This window comes from Drosophila suzukii, chromosome 4, assembly GCF_043229965.1.
Source record: "Drosophila suzukii chromosome 4, CBGP_Dsuzu_IsoJpt1.0, whole genome shotgun sequence".
NCBI lineage: Eukaryota > Metazoa > Arthropoda > Insecta > Diptera > Drosophilidae > Drosophila > Drosophila suzukii.
Genome location: NC_092083.1, coordinates 253,851 through 274,706, shown reverse-complemented (window position 1 = coordinate 274,706; position 20,856 = coordinate 253,851). Strand labels below are relative to the sequence as shown.

Here is a 20,856-nt window from a genome sequence, read left to right as displayed (position 1 = left end):
CTCCAAATTATTCAAAAATTATACCGAAGATACTTAAATACTTTTTTTTTAAAACGATTTGCAAATTTTAGGAAGGCAAATGAACGTTTTAGATATTTTAACATTTTTTCAACGGGCGAGAAACAAGTTACAACTAATGTGAATCAAAAGAAAAGGTGTCCCAAAAAGGTGTGTCAAAAATTATACCGTAGATACTTAAATACTTTTTTTAAAAATGATTTGGAAATTTTTGGAAGGCAGATGAACGTTTTAGATATTTTAACATTTAGATATGAATAAAATTTCTTTTTAAATGCCAAAAGAATACCATATTTTACCCTTAAAGAAATTTGACTTTGACTTTGAAGAAATATGCACATAGTTAAAATTGCAACTTATAACCAATGTTGGATATTGCAAATTTTTAACTTGGTTACTCATAACTGATGGCATTAGGGTCGAAAACTACATCCTTCCTTTTTGATAATCAATATTTACCTTAGACTGATAGATTAAAGTCTTTTTAAAAAAAATTGGCTGCCACACAGATTAGATTCTTAGCTCTTATACAGGGGTTCCACAGAAATGAATTCAGCGCTAAGACGTGTAAAATGTACATAAGAAACTTACGATGAATAGGCGCTCGGCGAAATCTGTCGCACGCCCGATAGTTTTCAACATCTCAACATTTATACAGGAGGACGTAACAAACAAATGAACATGTCTTGATCGACTCGGATAGCGACCTGATCAAGAATTTATTTTTTTTGTAAGGTCAGAAATGGTTAATTTTGCCTGTTTTCAACGAATACCATATACAGTTTTATTCTATGCTTAACGGGTGTAAAAACAGCAATCAGCTTAAAATATTTAACAAACAGTCAATAAATTTCGTTGATTTTTGTCCTTTTTGTTTTCTAAACCATCTATATATATTTCTGACAACTACCTTGTGGGATAAAATCAAATTTAGGGCTTACAAAATTTTAGCAGTTATATACATTTAATTGCATAGTAATTTCTTTTGAAATTAAATTTATTTATGTGCATTTTAAAGTGCAGGTGCGGTGCTCAGAAAAGAATTGTTATAGTGCAATTAGCTTGAAAATTGTGCAAATGCTCGTATTTAAGCATAAATGTTCATTTACTTTTTCCGGATTTTTTTGTATATTCCAATTATGCAATTACGCATTTTAAAAAAGATGCGTTTCTTCGGCCAAGAACAAAAAAAACGAATGCACTTTTGATGCCAAGTTTTATAGAAGATCCATGTGTCAGATCTCATCCTGCTGAAAAATACCGTTTTTTTAAAATAACTTAAGTGGATACATACAAAATATTAGGTGTTGGTCTGTAAACGAAGGGGACTTTTACACGATTTGAATGACAATAAATGTATTTACCTTTACTTTTAATTTCCTTTAACGCCGCTCCAACTAGTACTTTAACTTTGATGAGTGTTTTTGTGTACGAGTGAATGGCATTGATTGTTTATGATTCTAAAACAATTATTTTTTAAAATAATTTGTACAAGCTTTTCAATATTTAAGAACTTTACGAAGACTGTATAAGTATTTTATGAATGAAACGAATAGCGTATGCTTTTGTGCTTATATATACCGTTTTCTTAAGAAAATAACATATTAAGTCATGCGCAGAAAAATATTTACGACACTGTTAAAGCTTCATTGAAGCTGAAAAAAGCACTTACAAATTGTTATTTGAAAATTGTACTGCTGTAAATTGTATTTGGAACAACAAAGTAAATATAAATTTAAAATTGGTTTTGATATGATTAAAAAATTATAAGATATTAAATAAAAATTTAACTCACTTAGTCCTCGGAATATTAAATACAAACTAAATTTAAACATTCCCTGTAACACTCAACGAGCGCGTTTTAATGAAAGAAATGGCGTTGTGTACCTGTAGTCAACAATTTTTACTACGACGTCTCCAACACTCAGCGGAAATTAAACTGAATAAAAGTTGACTTGTAACGTATGCAGCTTGCATTCTAAATTCACGCATGCGCGAGTGAGAAGCTGTTAAACTCGTAACTCTCTTTTATATTCACCATTTCCGATTATAAGGTTCAGACTAGTGAACTAAAAGCTTAAAGCTTCGATTTCTGTGCAATAAATAAAAATTTCTTTATTTATAAAAGTCGTGGCCAAAAAGCTTTTTTTTTACTGGGATCTATCACTTAAATGGTAACGTGCATACATACTTCTTCTTCTTTAACCTCATACTAACTAAAATATTAAATAATGGATGAAAACTTAGGGCGGTCCACATTTGTATAGAAGTTTTAAAAGGCATTTAAGGCATACCAATATTTTTTTCTAAAATGCACTTCGGCTTTTAAATTTATTACTCATGCGCCCTTATGCATGTTATCAAATATATCATTTTCATATAAGTAGCGCTGATTTGATTTTATTTCTTAAATTCCTTTTTTATTTTTATGTTCGAAAACGGAATGTTGACAAAGTAGGGGGGGAGTGTTTAAGTAATGTTTAAGGAAACTTTTAGAACGTGGAGCAAGTCCTAAAACTAAAAAAGTTAAGTTTTTGAAAACATTTTTGAACAGAATAGGATTTTATTTTTTGAATCTTCCCAATGTAAATACATATTGAAACAAATTTTTTGTAATTGTGGGCGAAAAAAGAACACAATTTATATTTGAGTAGTCTTTTTTAATGTTCACGCTTTTAAATTCCGATTCAGACTAACTCTGCCTGATCGCAGTTATCTAACAACCCGGTTCCTTCATTCTAAATATATTGTACATTCTTACGGATCTTAAAAGTAACCAACAAAAAAAACACATACTTGAGTTTTCGTAATTCGAGGATAGCCTGCTATAACTCGGCTATCCTGACACGTTATCATCATCACGTTATCACCTATACTCAGTATCTTGTTTTCTTTTTTGATTATAATATTATTCATTCTTTCTTGAATTTCCTTCTGATTTTTTCTCATAACTGTTTAGAATCTTCTAAATTTTTTTCCCAACTGTATTTATATTCACCCAAATTTGTAGTTCCTTTCTCAACTCATCCCTAGTTTTGTTTCTCTATATTAAACCAAACAGCAGTTTTCTCGGGCATTGCTTTATACTGTTGTGTGTTATTGAGTACCAATTTAACTTTTTCCACAACTGTATCCCAATGTAATCCACTTTCAACCTCTGTAATCTTGGCTGATATTGGACCTTAAACTCTACTTATTATATCCACCTGCCCATTCGCCTTTGGTGAACCAGTGCCAATTTTTATATGTTTCACATTTACCTCATTCATACATTTTTCGAACTGTATTGACGTGAAGCAACTTCAACGATCGGATGTTATGCGTTTCGGAAAGCGGTATGATCCAAAATAATCTTTCAGCGCGTTTATGGCTTCTTTTGAACTTGTTGATTTCGTTGTATACATCTTTCCTGCTGCCACTGGGCCGAAATTTTCTATATGAATTACATCAAACGGCTTTTTCCCTCTACACAGAGAGAATTCTGACGTTCTCATCTAAGTTGAAAATGTTCTTAAAATGAGAACGACATTTTTTGAGCTCAAAAATTTTCTCTTTGTGATTGAATCAAGTTGAGTTTGGACTTAAATTTTGGTTAAATCAAAATTGTTCTCTAAAACAAGAACGAAATGTTATACACTTAGCACGTGGTTCTTAAATCAAATTCAATTTGTTCTCAGAAACCCAATTACCCCCAATGTTCTTAAAGTAAGAACGGAAAGGACTAAAAATAGAACAAAAAGTGAGTTGCATTTCGACTTGAAATGGTGTTGCGGATTTTTTATAACGCGTTAGTATCTTTCGGTTAACTGTTAGCACGCGTTAGACCCTTCTTCTTTGCTCTTCTTCTTCTGAACCATTCGGCTGGCACATTTCATCTGCGTTTCTAATTGTTTGTGCCGCACATATTGCAAAAATTTTAAAGTGGTGGAAGTGAAAATTCCATGAAGGTTAGTATAAATTTCTTATTACTTAGAGCTTTAAAATAAAATACACTTTTACAGCTCTATTTATCTTTTCTATGGAATGTACATACACATGCAAGTGTTTGCTGAATTGTTATTATAGATTGGCTGCATTGAAGTGTAATTGTTTTTCTCAAGAATTTGGTAAGGACAAATTCGTTCGTGTTCACGTGTGTTTACGTGTTCTACATACATATCTGTATGTATATATAAACACATGTAAGCAAAAACACAAAAATCATTAAAAATAACTTATAATTACTCTAATATTTATTCTTTTATTTTCAGCTTTCCCTTACATTCCATTAGTTTAGATTTATACGTTTATAAGCATTTACATATATGTACCATAATGTTATATTATAAGCCTTTAAATAATCAAATATTAAATAGCTGTCACCAACTTAATAAAACTATGAAACTATTTAAAACTTAATCAACTTATTTTTGCGTTTTTTTGTATTCAATTTTAAATCATATTTCCTTTTAATAAAAGTTTTTCTTTTGATCCCAAATTTAAATAAAATCAATCACAAAAGGTTATCATATTGATACCAAAATGTTCTTAAATTAAGACCAAAATCAAGTTGAAAATGGAACGAAATCAACTCATTTCACTTTTTTAGTTCCTACCATTTCGTTCTAGAGTTAAGAACATTCAGCTCAAAATAAGAACATTTGTGTTTACACGATTTTTAAGAACGAATGTTCTCAATTCAAGCACAATGTTCTTGGTTTTTCCTCTCTGTGTAGGTATACTATGTAGAAATCCTTCGCGAAAGCAATGTACTTTAAACAATTTTCAATACATTTCATTACTTTTTCCATTGAATTTTTAAACCAGTACATTTTCCTAATTGCATTTAACATCGTAACTCTTCCTATATATATGACACAATTTATCATGATATTTGTACAAAATGTGTTCTTCTGTCTCCACAGGTACATAAAACTATAACCTTCCTTCATTTGTCTTCCCATAAACCACACCATTTCTCATATCAAACAACTTATCATCACCTTTTTCCAACAACAATATTTCATTTTTTGGGCTTTTCCTTGGTGTATCACTAAATTATCCTATAATGTATTTGCTTCCGTTATTAAAATATTCGTACACCGACTCAACGCATCACATTCTAATTCTTTTTCTTCAAAACAAAATTCCTTTTCTTTCCTTTGTAAATCATAAAAAAGCTTTGCGAATGTAGAGATATGTTTTATAAGTCTACGAAAATAAGAACACAGTCCTAAAAAACGTTGAACAGCTTTCGTCTTTCCCCGTATTCTTAAAAACTCGAAGTGCCCTAACGGGGTAACAAATGATTAGTATTTTATCGATTATTTTTTAGCGAAAACGTGAAAATATCCGTTAATTAAATCTATCTTTTTAAACACAGCTTTTTCAACAAGTTTGTCTAATAAAGTATCGATTAATGGTAACGGATAAAGACGGCTTTTCCTTCTCCGTTACTCGATACTTTATTTTTCGGCAGACAGTGAAGCGCTCATCTACATAACACAATTACTCTAGCATTGACATAGGATTACGTAGGATTTTAGTCACTTCTGATTTCGTGGACGAAAGAAGAACACCCTTTATATTTGGGTAGTCTTTATTAATGTTCACGCTTTCAAATTCCGATTCAGACTGACTCTCTGCCTGGTCGTAGTTCTCCAAAGTCCCAGTAACTTTATTCTCTCTCATCTTCTTTTCAGAATTTGAGTTAGCTATATTCTAAAAGTAATCTTAAAAGTAATCAACAACAAAATCGCAAACCAGCGTATTCGTAGTCCTAAGAAAGCTTACAATAAGAGAAACCCACAATAAAATCACAGGCTTGGGTATTCGTAATTCTACGAAAGCCTGCTATACAATTGAACAAATATTGAACAATTTTACCCTTGCATAGGCTATTACAAGAATTATAAAATTCTGATTTCAGAATGAAAATTTTCAAATTCTATCGGGGAACAAGTAGAGTAGTTATAAGTAGTTGTTGACTTACTACAAGAGCTGCCAAATACATAAGTCAGATGCATTTCTGAGCACTTTGTTTATTTACATAAAAAAATGTACAGTACCATAAATCGCAGTTCTGTGACGCCAATATTTTTGAGGTTAGACTAGTTTAAATTGACAGGCTCCATATAGCAGCAATCTTTTTATACCCTTGCAGAGGGTCAGAAGTTTACAAGCAATGAAGGAGAAGTTTTCGACTTATTCTTGATCAGCATCACTAGACAATTTGATTTAGCCCTATCCCTTCGTCTGTCCCTTTCTACGCGAAATAGACTCTCAGTTTTAAAGCTACCGTGATGAAACCTTCCCAAAACTCTTATTTTTTATTGCAGGTAGTATATATGTAAGTTGGATCGAGCCGGATCGGACAACTAAAGGTCCGATAGGAACAATTCGAAACGATCGGATAATTAATGGGAAAATAATAATAATAATATATTTTTAATCAAATTTTCTTCTACTCTGGTATAAGAGATTTGGCATGCAGATTCCTGAGCTTCTTACGCAGCGCAAGTTTGTTACGCGAATATGCCACGCCCACTCAAACGCCCACAAACCGCCCAAGCCTGTGGCGCCCACAATTTTCATGCTAGATAAAAAATTTTAACTGAAATGTATTGGTCTCGTCAATGCCTACCGATTGATCCAAAATCTGTCTACCGCCGGTAGGTGGCGCATTTCAATCTCGCTTTGCTGCTTGCATATCTCCATTTCCCTTTCGTCCCTTTAGCTGAGTAACGGGTATCCGATAGTCTCAAAAAATGATTTGTTGTAATGGCAAGTTTTCCATTTTGTTGTAAGCCGGCTAACAAAATTTGATAATTTCTTTTTAATTTCTTATTCTTCAGCTTCAGATAATCAGCTGCTTTTTTAAATTTGCCCCAACACATATTCGCTAAGCTACACTTTCGCTGAGCCACAAGGCAAAAAGACGTCTCCTAGAGACTGACATTCCACCTACAAAGTGTAATAGACTTAAGAATTGGCCGTAGTTGGCTCTCATTTTGGACATTTTGACACCACAGGGACTTACACTTATGACAAATACTAACATTAGCATGAATACGATTAAATCACATTAGTTACAGTCCAACGAAGACAGTAAAGCGTTTAAAAACCATTTCTTCAGAAGCATATTAATAACAATATATTTTTAGGCTACACATACATAGACGAATCACGAACACATTATTTACATCTAGTACATACCTTAGTTTAACGAAAACAATGGTTACTTCAATAAAAAATTAAATCAATCAAAAAAGTCAATTTGTGTATTGTTCAAAATATTAGACACGACTCAAATTACCCTCAAAAATTTGCATACGTACGCGAAAAAACATATGATTACTTCGAAAGCTCAAAATTGATCACAACAGCCATTTGAAAACTTTTAGAAAGGTTTTGTGAGCTTTATAGAATGTTACCATTGGACTGAAACAAAATTTTACCAAACCGTACGACTATATCATCTAGCTGCAATAGGAACGATCGCAAAATTGGTGGGAAACCGAAGCTATAATTAATGAAAATAACATTTTTTAATTAGTTCTGAATTTCGAATTTAATTTTATCAAAATCGGGCGACTATATCACATAGCTGCCATAGGAACGATTATAAAAAATTGGTGTGAAAATAATATGAACAAGGAAGAACGCTATAGTCGAGTACCTCGACTATCAGATACCCGTTACTCAGCTAAAGGGACCAAAGGGAAATGGAGATATGCAAGCAGCAAATCGAGATTTAAATACGCCACCTACCGGCGGTAGACAGATTTAAGCGTTATGGGCGTTAGAGTGGGCGTGGCAAAATTTTTTTTGGATCAATCGATAGGTATTGACGAGACCAATACATTTCAGTTAAAATTTTTTATCTAGCATGAAAACTGTGGCCGTCACAGGTTTGGGCGGTTTGTGGGCGTTAGAGGGGGCGTGGCAATTTTTTTTTCGGGTCACTCGATAGGTATTGATGAGAAGAATACACTTATGTTAAAATTTTTATTATAGCATCAAAACTGTAGGAGCCACAGTTTTGGGCGGTTTGTGGGCGTAAGAGTGGGCGTGGCTCATTGCTGAAGCAAACTTGCTGCGTAAGAAGCTCAGGAATCTGCACGCCAAATCTCAATAGCCTAGCTCCCATAGTTTCCGAGATCTCAGCGTTCATCCGGACAGACAGACGGACAGACGGACATAGCTAGATCGACTCGGCTAGTGATCCTGATCAAGAATATATATACTTTATGGGGTCGGAAACGCTTCCTTCTGCCTGTTACATACTTTCCGACGAATCTAGTATACCCTTTTACTCTACGAGTAACGGGTATAAAAATAATAATATGATACCGCAAGGCTCAGGAAAATACTCTCTAAGACAGCTGGGCCTTTGGGCTATCTTCAAAAAGCAAATGGATCATGGTCAGACTCCAGTAAAGAGTCCTTGGACCTGCTCCTAGACGCTCACTTCCCGGGGAGCCAACAAGCAGGTCATCCTCCTGAGAGAGGAGCAGGAGAGGGAATCGAATTAGATCCACTCCTATCAGACCGCAACATGAAATGGTCCATTCATAGTTTCAAACCATACAAATCGCCGGGACCGGACGGGATAACACCGGCTCACATCCAACAAGCAGGACAAATAGCCATAAACAAGGAATACACACTGATCGCCATCCTGGATATAGAGGGAGCCTTCAATAACATGCTCCCCACTGCTATAACAGAATCTCTTACAGAACTAGGGGTTGAGCCGCCAATGGTGAGGCTAATCCATAAATTGCTGATAAGCAGAATGGTTACAGCCGCACTAGGGACCTCAACCCAGACTAGACTAGTGAACAGAGGCACCCCGAAAGGAGGTGTACTATCACCCCTCTTGTGGAATATCGCAGTAAATTGACTACTGCGGATTCTGGAAGGAGGAGGTTGTAAGGTTGTGGCATACGCAGACGACGTCGCCATCATCTTTAATGGAAAATATCCACAAACACTTTGCGATCTTATGACCGCTAAACTTAAAATACTATCGGAATGGACGATAGCGAACGGACTCGGGGTAAGTCCCTCGAAAACGGAACTTGTTCTATTTACAAATAGATACAAAATTCCACAACTTAACCCACCCATTCTAAACAATTGATATCTCTCTTTTAGCGATCACGCCAGGTACTTGGGGTTAGTACTAGATAAGCGCCTCGAATGGGGCTTAAACAACCAAGAGAGAACCAAGAAAGCGACCATTGCACTTTACTCCTGCAAAAAAACAATTGGGCTAAGATGGGGCAAGTCCCCTAGAATAGTGAACTGGATATACACAGCGGTAGTCAAGCCAATCCTACTGTACGGAGTGGCTCTGTGGTGGACCGCCCTGCACAAACAATGCATACTGACTCCTCTAAACAATGTACAGCGAATGGCGGCTTTGTGTATTAGTGGAGCCCCTCGAACCATCCCGAATGAAGCGCTGAATGCGATCTTGATCCTCCCTAGCCAGGACTTAGCAGGCATGGAAAGAGCCAAATCGGCAACTATCAGCCTTATATGGGTTCCGGGTCACCGGGACATCGTAGGCAACTGCATAGCGGACGAATTAGCCAGGCAAAAAACCTCGGAGTTACTCACACAGAGAGTGGCTGGTTGATTCGAGCTCTTACAGGCCACTGGCTTGTTGGCGCACATGCCGGCAGGCTAAAAGCCCCGCAAAATGATTTCTGCAGAAGCTGCAGGGATGAGGAAGAAGTGGAAACGGTAGAACACCTTCTCTGCTTCTGCCCAGCCCTATGCAGACTCAGACTGAAGCACTTAAGAAGTCCCTTCATCGACGATCTTACCGAAATATCGGAGATTAATCTCAAAAACATAAGTGCCTTTTTTAAATCTTCCCGGTGGAAGACATGCTGATCAGCTTACCACAGGTTGAAACTACTAGAAACGGGACCCTAGAGAAGGAAAAACGAGATCGTGCGGTATCACAATGGACCCATAGAGGTCTAAGTGTGCCGGACTATAGTTTAAAAACCGCCCTAACCTAACCTAACCTAATATGAAACAATTTATAGCTTTGTTGTTTTCTGACATATTATCTTATACTATTGGGAATATAATTTTTTGTATTTTTAAATTTAATAATTATAACTGCAAGGGTATACAAGCTTCGGCTTGCCGAAGTTAACTTCCTTTCTTGTTTTTAATAAGAATTTAATTTAATATCACTGTGGACGGTAGTCCACGTTGTGGCGAGCACGCACCTGGCGGCTGTGCGAAGGCGACTAAATAGCCGCAGAATTGAAAATATGTAATGATGGTTTGATCATACAGTATTGCAAAGACTAAGCCAAGTCTTATTCTTACTGAGAATACGCGTCATACAATCCTTAGTCAAAAGTGAAACAAAAACAAAGATTACCACCTTTTGTCTATTTTCTCAAAAATGGTTTCCTTTTTAAACTTTAAACAATAAAGCCCTTGAGATTGTTCAACTTTTGATATATAACACTTTTTGTCATGCAAATTAGCGTAAGGAAGTTATTGAGCGATAAACAGTGCAACCCGATTCGGTTCAGTATGAAAAACATTTCATGCTAACCTTGAATGCCCAAAACTATTTATTATTAATTTAATGACACAATACTCTTATAAGATATTTTTAAAGAAATTTGTTTTAACAAATAAATAAATTTAAGCCCGAAAAATGTTGTAGGTTGAATTTCCGACGTCTAAATACACATACTTTTTTAAAATATCTAGAAAGAATATTTCTATAATTAAGTACGGGATACAGTAACGAGGTGAAAGTGGCCTTGCCAACGGAAATATATATATTAATTTTAATGCTATTACAATAGCTCATATATGAGTATTACAGCAAAAGTGAACTTAATTTCTATTTTATAATTGCGTTTTAAAACAAAAACTTCTGATATTAAATAAAAACACCTCTTAACGAGGTAAGCGGTATTGACGATCGCACCTCCAACTTACAAAAGTTCTGATATCAATTTAGTGACGAAAAATGATTGTAAATTCGAATAAATAAATAAACTTTCTAAAATGTTCTTATTCAGTACGCTGCAATAGAACACGCCGTTGTATGTTTCAAAGCTTAATTCTTTGGCGGAATCGGGCAGAATAAAAACATTTTAAAAGACATTAATAGATCAGATTAAAATTTTCCCAGTCGTGGAAAAAATATGTGTACGCAGATCATGTTTGAAAACACGACCGATTTTATATCTATATCCTACATGTCCTATAGGGGTAAAAATGTGACAAATTCTCAGTTTCTTAATCAATTTTGGCCATGAAAGCTAGCCTCATAAGCCTGTCTTAAATGTAATTAAAACTATTACTTTTTGGTTGCGTGAAAGCACAATCTATAAATAATTTATGAAATTCAAAGCTTTACCATTGGTTTACAAAGGTTTAAGAAGCTTTCCGTAGCTTTCACAAATGTTAAGTTCCCATTAATTTGTACACACAATTAGAAATGTTTTGAACTACGTAGAAAAATGAGTGAAAATATTAAAGTTGTAGTTCGCTGTCGCCCTATGCACCGAAGTGAAAATGAAAACAAGTGTGAAGTAAGAGCAATACCTATAGTTACAATAATTATGTAGTTGCTTGGATTTTAAATATAACCATATTTGAGCGTACATATTCTTAGCTATCGATTTTTATAGATAATTGTTCAAAAAATAGCATGCAGCTTATAGATGAAATCCTTCTACTCAGATCGAAGAAATGTCTCCATCAGCTTTTTTAAATACCGAAGTTTATATTCCCATGACTATCAGATACCCGTTACTTAGCTAAGGGGGGGCGAGGAAGATGGAGATATGCAAAGCGACTGTTCACAATATTGAACAACCCGCAACATCGCCACTTAGCGTAGATTCCTTTATTTTCTTATAAATTTTTAGTGGATGCTCCGATTTGGATAATTTTTGGCATGCAGATAGATATTGATAGTCAAAACTATATCCCAACTACACTTTTACAAAATCTTTGAAAATGTGGGCGGCAGACAGATTTTAGCGTGGGTGTATAGGTGGTTGTGGGCGTTAGAGTGGGCGTGGCACGCTGATGCGCTTTCTCAGAATCTCAAGAATCTGCATGCCAAATCCCAGCATTCTAGCTTTTATGGTTACCGAGATCTCAGTATTCATACGGACGGACAAACACACAGACATTCGGACAGACGGGCATGGCTGTATCGGCTCGGAAGTGCCAAATAGACCCAAATTGTATAAATTAAATTTTTGTAAAATAATGTGTAATATAACTATAATAATTTATAAAATATTTTATTTAACTTCAGAACATTGTTGAAATAAATGAGTATGCAGTTTCCGTGACAAATCCTTCGGCTCGCCTCGCTCCAAAAAAAATGTTCATTTTTGATAGTGCTTATGATATGATTACGAAAACTGAAGTGATTTATAACGAAATGTGCTATTCATTAGTAGAGAGCACTATCGAGGGATATAATGGAACCATTTTTGCTTACGGCCAGACAGGTTGTGGAAAAACACACACAATGCAGGTACTAGTGTTATATTATACAGCTATGCTTCGTATCAAGGTTGGCAAGTGATTTTTACATTAAAATATCTAAATTGTGACCAGTGCATTAACAACAAGTTTATACTTGCAGTAAGAATATAAAAGAATATAAGATAGCAATAAAAATATAATATAACCACAATTATCTAAATATATACAAACATATATATAAATATATATACATAATTTTTATTTATTTATGTATATATATATGTATATATATATATAAATAAAAATATATATATAAATAAAAATATATATATAAATAAAAATATATATATAAATAAAAATATATATATAAATATATTTATATATATATATATGTTAATACCCGTTATTTGAAGAGTATATTAAGAGTTTCCGACAAAGCAAAAGTTAAATATACTCAGAATTTGAACTTACTTCATGTACAATTCGGCAATAATGGAAAGGTCATTTAAATTCCGATTGAATGACACAAGACTTGTACATATGTATGCCTTAGTACCTTATATCTTAGTCTTGTGTGTATGTCATGATTTTAGTGTTTAAGTGTTAGTTGAATATGTGTGGTTACACAAGTAAGTAACTGTCGTTATAAATGACAACTGCGGGGTCGAACCCGGGTCGCTCGCGCGAGGAGTGAATAGTTTACGCACTGGACCAATGTCAGCTTCGGCAGACCGAGCATTGCATATGAGTGGTGGAAGCAGACAAACACATGTGAATTACCATTACCACATCAGTACCATTTGCGACTTAGGTATCTATGCATGCATCTAGCCATGTAAGTTTATAGTAAAGAGCTTTAACAAAAAATTATATATGTATAACTTAAAAACGGAATTTTATCGTTTGACATGGTGATACCAAGATTTTTCATTAGAAACAACAATAAAAAAATAATAAAATAAATATATATATATTTTAAGAACCTAACAGAATATTAACAGAAATATTAAGATAATGATACGTTTTAATTTACTAGCGTACATGTTTTGCCGAAAACGAAAAATGGAACCATTTGACTTGACTTGATTTTTGCGATCCGATTTTTATTTTATTAAATACGTAGTTCTGGAATAATAAAAAAAAAAATAATAAAGAAAGCTACATACCGGAAAAGTTGGAGAGAGATTGATCAAAAATAGCAAGTACAGCTATATTATATAGAAGTCCCATTTTTTTAAATTTAATTTCAAATTCGGAAATTTAAAAAATATATATTCCTCAGAATAGAATTTAATGTCCAATCCGGAACGTTCCGACTTACAAGGGTGGTCAAAAGTATTTTCACAAAAAAAAAGTTAAATATATTCATAATTTGAACTTACATCTTGTTAACTTTGGCATCAATGGAAAGGTAATTTAAATGCCGTTTGAATGATACAATACATTTCTTAACACATTCAGTACTTATTGAAAAGGACGAATTTGTGTGAAAATGTCCTTTTTGAACTTTTTTCCTCAACTTAAAAACTTAAATTTTTTGATGCAAAAAGTTTCTTCAAACAAAAATAATAGTAATATAGTAATAGAGGAAAGAGAGAAAGAGAGAGAGTGTCACCACAGATCGATAACATTGTAATGCGGTTCTTAGTATATTATAAATTATAATGGGGTTATTCATAGACGTATTCAACACCGCCCCTCAAAAATAGCATTAGAAATAAAATTAAAAATTTAAATTAATGTTACATGTTTCAACTTAATCTATGTTGCTTGTGCTCGCTTGTTTTCTTTCTTTTCTTTTCTTTTGGATCTTAAAATTCAGTGATCCAGAATATTATTCAAGATATTATTCATTACCTTTCCTTGTTTGCTCTATCCAGTCCCATTTTTCTTCGTAAGTCCATAAAGCGTGGAGCAGGTAACGACTTTATACTCGATACAAATTACATTATTTTGTACTTACTCTCTTGTAATATGATATTTTATATGAATATGTTTATATCTTTTATGTCATGAGGGATTACTAGCTATACTAATACATCCCTGATTAGCTTCATATATTTTTATAGGTCTCCCAAATTGGATATGAACACTTTCTAATAGGGATTTCAACCACAAGGCTTGTCTTACAGCTTCGAACAAGGCCATGTACTCTGCCGCAGCCGATGAAGCAGCTACTGAATTTAGCTTTTTTGTATTCCAGCATATAAAATTTTGGTTCAACATTTTGAATAGAAACCCAGTTGTACTCTTTCTATCAATTTCATCTCCTCCCCAGTCAGAGTCTGCGTACCCTACATATATATTTATACGCTTGCAGAGAGTATTATGATTTCAGTCAGAAGTTTGCAACGCAGTGAAGGAGACGTTATATATTCTTGATCAGCATCATTAGACGAGTTTTGAATTTCGAATTAAATTTTATCAAAATCGGACGACTATATCATATAGCTGCCATAGGAACGATCGGAGAATTGGTGGGAAAATAATATGAAACAAATTTTTTTTTTTTTTTATCTTATACTATTGGGAATATAATTTTTTGTATTTTTAAGACTTTCGAATTAAATTTAGTAAAAATTAGACGACTCTAACTGTCAAATAACCGGTCAGAGAAATAATGAAACAATTATTATAGCCTTGCATTTATTTTTATATTACTTGTAATTAATTTTATTTTTGCTAAGTTTTACAGAAATTGTCTTCTGTTTTAACTATCAAAACTAATAGTATAAAGTATATATACTCTTGATCAGCATCACTAGACGAGTCGATCTAGCCATGTCCGTCTGTCCGTCCGTTTCTACGCAAATAAGTCTCTCAGTTTTAAAGCGACCGGGCTGAAACTTTTCCAAAAGTCTAATTTCATTTGGTCGGAACCAGCCGGATCGGAAGACTATATCTTATAGCTTCCATAGGAATTGTCAAAAAAAAAAATTTTTTTAAATTACATCTTTGGTGTTTTTTAACAAATAACCTCCTACGCTTGGAAATAACATTTCTTAATTAGTTCTGAATTTTGATTATTAACGTTTGTTTTTTTATTATTAACGTCCTTTAGTTTTAAACCATTTTGTTCATAGCCAGCTAAAATAGTTTTGCATGATTTTTCAACGAGTATTCTTTTACTGTATTTAGTATGAATATTATGGTAAATTTTTTAAGGTCATATGAGCACAGTATCTGAAATGGTAATGTTCTATAAAAATGACTTGCACAACACAACAAATGTTTCTTCCTTTCCTTTATTTGTCAACTTTTTTGTTCTGATCGAATAATGGAAATAAATAGTAGATTATTTCATGATTTATATTATTATTATTAATATTATTATTTATTGTTTTAGGCTTCCTAACGCTACAAGTTCTAAGACTTATAAATTACTGCTCTAGTCACAACTGATTAACATATTTAAATTTTGACAAAATTGGTTCATAAATCTAATGACATATATTGGTTACAGTAATTATTGAAAATTCAGATTGACAAATAAAATTGAATCGAAATTAAAAAAAAAAACTGAGGAAAATGTTTTTGGGGATAAGTCGCAATGTTAATATAGGATAATATATCTTATAGCAGACTAGAACTGCTATTTTTTTAGGTGTGAGAGAAGTTTTGTCTTAAATAGTGTTGCGCTCCTAGTGTCTTTTATGTAGGTGCTCATTCCACATTCTAATCGCTTTTATAAAAAATTGTCTATTTGAAAACAGAAACCTGTGTCGAATGCAAATAATATTCTTCTTTCTTGTTGATCTGGAGAATTGTAATTTTTCAAATCAGTTCAAAGTAGCCTAGAGCCTAGAGCGCAGAGCTTCTCTTTTTGAACCGAAAATGACCGTGTTCGGTCCCCGAACAATCTTTTTTTTCTTTACTATTTTATTATAAAATATAATAAATTTCAGGTATATTCACATTGAAATGGCGATTGTATTTTAGAATTGTGAAGATCAAGGGTTATGTTAGCATAAATCACTGGCATTTAGTTAGTTTATTAAATAATGGTTTAGGTTGTTACAAGCAAATTGTCAAAGTTTAAAATCAAGTCTACGGCACCTAGACGAATATAAAATAAATCTAAAAACCTTAAAAGTCATTGCGCACCGTCTAGAGCTAATTTTTTTAAACTTTTTCTTTCTGTTATGCATTAAGGATACCCCCTAATAGGCATACACTGTTGAACCAAATATTTAAAATTAGGCTTTCTACTGTGCCATGCCTCATAAAGAGTTTTTGAACTATCACCAAGTGCCCTTATCGGAATCATGTTAATTAAATAAGTTGCTGTCAGAACATCTTCACCCCAGTAGCTTCTATCTAATTTAGCACAATTTACTACACTACGGTCTTTTTCAGTAATCGTTGTGATCATTGTTTCTGATACGCCGTTTAATTGCGCCTTATATGGACAATCAGATGGTAACTTATCCCTTTCTGTACGCAATATTCACGCATGTCACTAGATAGATATTCCCTACCATTGTCTATATAAATATTTACAACATTAAGGTTTAAATACGGCTCACCTTTCGCTACAAAATCTTTAAACATTGCAAAAACATCTAATTTATGTTTTATTAAATACGTTACAAAATAATGTGTATATTGATCCACCAAAATAACATAGTAATTTTTGACGGCAATTGAAACAGGAGTTATTGGCCCGCATACATCAGAAGAGATTACAAATAGGGGTCTACTTATGTATTCTTTATTTTTGTTTTTCAAAACGCAATCTGGCTTGCTTGTCATTTAAACATGCTTCACATATCAATCAACTAGACTATCGTTATTAAGGAGATTATTGTCACGAAATAAATTTTTCCTTAATATCTGGCAATTGTGACCTAATGTGACTAATGTGACCTAATCTCTCGATATTCATTATTTTTCTTTCCCACATATAATGTAAAGGCTTTAAATTCAAGAATTGGTGTATTACACATACCTGGATCCTCAGCCACAACAGATCCATTCTTGAATATCTCTACACCGTTACTGCCAAACATAACAGTCATACCAGCCTCCTGGAGTCGCTTGACAGAAATTAAGTTCTCTGCAACATCCTGGCACTAGAGCACAATCTCAAACTTCGTTGCAAAAATGAATTCGCCATGCTTGGCGACAGCATTTTTTAGGCGACTCCTGGTCGATGTAGTCCATGAAGAGTTTCTCGTCATTTACGGGATGATCTGTAGCACCAGAATCCAAGATAAATTTCACCTTTTCGCCAGTTTTATAAAATCGATTTACTACTTGTTACTATTTTTTCCTGTTTGTTATTTTCCTTATTTTTATCATTTATTATTCTTTAATACGCATAACAATCTTTTTTAATATCTTTGCCACAGTAATGACACTTGATATTCAATTTTCCCTTTCCCTTAAATAGCTTGCGAATTACACTGTTATTATTTTTAAATGATTTATTTTTATAACTGTTGTTATTGAATACCGTTGCTCTCATAACTTTTCTACTTGTATCGCTGCTAATGTTTTTAATTTGTATCTCGTGATCAAGCAATCTGTTCTTTACAAAAGCTGCAGTAAGATTTTCCGAGTCTGATGGTGCACCAAGAAATACCAACAAATGGCATGTTCGAAGGATGTTTTTATTAATGTTATTAAGTATTTTAAGGCTTCCTTCTTTTGTCACTGATGCTTCGCCATCTTTTCCCCTCCACAGCAGTCCAGCTCCGAGTCCCAATAGGCATATTGGACCTATAGGAAGTGGGAGCCGGAATGAAATCGGGTTGATCCACTGATGCTGCAGGAAGTCGCCTAGCATCCTGGCAATGGCTGGCTATGGCTTCTCCAACTGTTCCTTAGCGGTCGCCCTATTTTCCTCCTCCCTATAGAAGCCAGCGGGTCCTCCAGCTCCGCTTAAGCTGACAAGTAACTGGTGGTGGTGGTGTCCGGAGTCCTAATGGAGAGGTCGTCGGAGATCGTATTACTGGTGGTTCTGCTAAAAAGATACTTATATTAGTAAAACGCAACCAAATTCTTTTGACCAGATCTTACTTTCTTTGCGAAGACACGCCCGGTAGGATGTCTATGTAGAGAGCGAAGTCCCGGCATGTTCCTTCCCACTGGGATTCTCTAGTGGATCTCCTCCAGCACTTCAACTATTCTGCGGATTTGCCTCTGTTGTGGTATGGCTTCCTTTAGGTGAAATCCCACAATAAAGGGCAACAGCTTGGATTAGGCTTCCTATTTCATCTGCACTGATGTCAGTGCCTGCAGGCGTTGGTGGGTTTTCCTACCTTTTTTGTTTTGTATAACGCGTTTGCACGAACACCGCCAAAGATTAAATTTCTTATTCTTTGGGCCGCGGCGTTCATCGAAATTCACTCGTTAAATCTGGTATTTCCTTAGCTCATCTGAGTAGCGCGCTGAAAAACAGACCCGACGAAAAGAGTTAGCCGCGTATTTGCCTCTCGCTCACTCCCATGGTTAGCTCGCGGTTTTCGTCGATGTGAGTACTAGGCTTAACTGAGACGCGAGACTCTAGCGTTCATATGTATATGTATGGCGTCAAAATTTCTAAAAATTTGTCGCGCCTTGTCACTTGTCGCAAAATTTTGAAATGAGTCACTAAGGCATTCTATCAAAGTGCTCTTTGCACAACGCTCTGCCTTTTTCCAGGAATCGTCAACCTCATCAGAAATATTCTGGTCAACTACTTTTAAAACACCCAATTTGGCGAACAGAGCTCTGATTCTGAATTTCCACACCGAATACGTTTCCCCGTAAAAAGCATTAATGTTGCGTCTTGTCTTTTGCATGGTAATTCACACACACGCACACATGGCTATATGTATGGATGGGAAACAGTATTTCACAACGTAACGTAAAACAAAGCTATTTCACAAACTTATTAGAATTTTACTGATCTAAATATATTAGGCGTAGCCGGGGCCCACAACCTGTCGGGACTCCCAGTTTAGATAAACAAATCACCGTATTTAGTATTATAGTATTAGTTATAGTTTCGTTTATTTAGCACATTACAATAAACCACAGCTTACGAGCTTAGAATTACGAGAGAAGATTTAACCACGTGGTTCACATTTTAGTGTTACCATAGATCGATAATGCCGTAATGCTGTGTTTGGTATATTATGGTTATTCCTAGACTATAACTGAGAGACTAGTTTGCGTAGAAACGTACAGACAGACGGGCATGGCTAGATCTATTAAGATTAAAACATATAAACAAACCTAAATTTGTAGGACGTAACTTGATATGTAAGTAAAAGCACGGGAATACCAACAAAATTTTCAAAAAATTATCTTTAAAAAACGTACCCATAATCATTGTTTTTATACCATTGTTAATTATTTTTTTGATAAAGGGTCTAAATTTACCAGGAACTACCATCATCATTTTTGGCGTATTTTTGCAGTAAGCTAAAGTAAACGTTCATTACATGCTGTCATTACTAATACGGATCTTATCAAATAGGTAGGGGCGCCGAAATAAGAAACTTTCCGAAAATTATGACAATTATTACAAAAAAGTAAAATTTATGCAAATGCTATAAAAAGTGTTTTTTGTGCGCCTTACGGTATTTGAAAAGTATGGACTTTGTAAATTAATTTATTGTTTTCTCAATGGCATAACAAATAGTTATTGGTATTTCTTACATTGAAAGGTTGTCATTACCTTTAACGGCAATTAAATTATTTTATTTACCTTTTTTCCTCTAACATAAGGGCAACGAAAATTTAAGCAGCGGCAGTGGAATAATTCCTAAGTGTTTTGATCACATATTCGAGACAATATCAATGGCAAATAATGTCAGATATTTGGCCCTCGTAAGCTATTTGGAAATTTACAATGAAAATATTCGAGACTTGCTCAATACAAATGAAAGTACGAGCATGATAAATCATTCTCTTAAAGAAATTCCAGGTATTGGTGTTTCAGTTCCCACGCTGACCACGCATCCCGTTATTAATGCAAACCAGTGTTACGATTGGTTAAACTTGGGAAATAAAAACCGTGTTACTGCAGCGACGTTAATGAACGAAAAAAGCTCCCGTTCGCACACTATATTTACTATTACTTTGGAACAATCTCCATTTTTTAATAGTATTGCGACAGAGAATGACTTAAGAGGAATACGCCGAGGAAAATTAAGCTTAGTTGACCTAGCAGGTTCAGAGAGACAGCGTAAAACTGGAGCTCAAGGAGATCGACTTAAGGAAGCGTCTAAAATTAATTTATCACTTTCTGCCTTGGGAAACGTAATTTCATCTTTGGTTGATGGTAAAGCAAAGCATGTACCGTTTAGGGACTCAAAACTTACACGTCTGCTCCAGGTAACTGTATATGAATAATGTACAAATATATTTCGA

At 34.3% G+C, this 20,856-nt stretch overlaps 2 protein-coding genes and 1 long non-coding RNA gene across 21 annotated transcripts in view; 2 read left to right on the top strand and 1 right to left on the bottom strand.

The window, feature by feature from the left end:
• The window catches only part of LOC108020352 (uncharacterized), a 67,449-nt gene that overhangs the window by 21,894 nt on the left and 24,699 nt on the right, over positions 1–20,856 (bottom strand). For 4 of the 12 annotated variants that reach the window (XR_011604555.1, XM_065867328.2, XM_036817599.3 and 1 more), the window contains exon 1: positions 17,444–20,214. The exons of 3 other annotated variants lie outside the window; for them this stretch is intronic. Coding sequence is in view for 3 of the 9 variants with exons in the window: in XM_065867328.2 (XP_065723400.2) it covers positions 17,444–17,470 (27 nt within the window). In the remaining 6 variants the exon portion in view is untranslated. Of the gene's footprint in view, positions 1–1,127; positions 1,269–1,382; positions 1,560–1,905; positions 1,944–17,443; positions 20,215–20,856 lie in introns of those variants that run through there. 5 more of the 12 variants (XM_017088536.4, XM_017088539.4, XM_017088537.4 and 2 more) reach the window with 5 other exon arrangements.
• LOC139353328 (uncharacterized) lies at positions 3,455–4,396 on the top strand. The gene is made up of 3 exons (XR_011604558.1): positions 3,455–3,965; positions 4,020–4,124; positions 4,269–4,396. It is a non-coding gene; the product is annotated as an uncharacterized lncRNA (long non-coding RNA).
• Kif3C (Kinesin family member 3C) overlaps positions 11,433–20,856 on the top strand; it is a 56,400-nt gene continuing 46,976 nt past the window's right edge. For 5 of the 8 annotated variants that reach the window (XR_011604554.1, XM_036816392.3, XM_036816339.3 and 2 more), the window contains exons 1-3: positions 11,434–11,582; positions 12,320–12,544; positions 20,212–20,820. Coding sequence is in view for 6 of the 8 variants with exons in the window: in XM_036816392.3 (XP_036672287.2) it covers positions 11,511–11,582; positions 12,320–12,544; positions 20,212–20,820 (906 nt within the window). In the remaining 2 variants the exon portion in view is untranslated. Of the gene's footprint in view, positions 11,583–12,319; positions 12,545–20,211; positions 20,821–20,856 lie in introns of all 8 variants that reach the window. The other 3 variants (XR_001767952.4, XM_036816632.3, XM_036816530.3) reach the window with 2 other exon arrangements.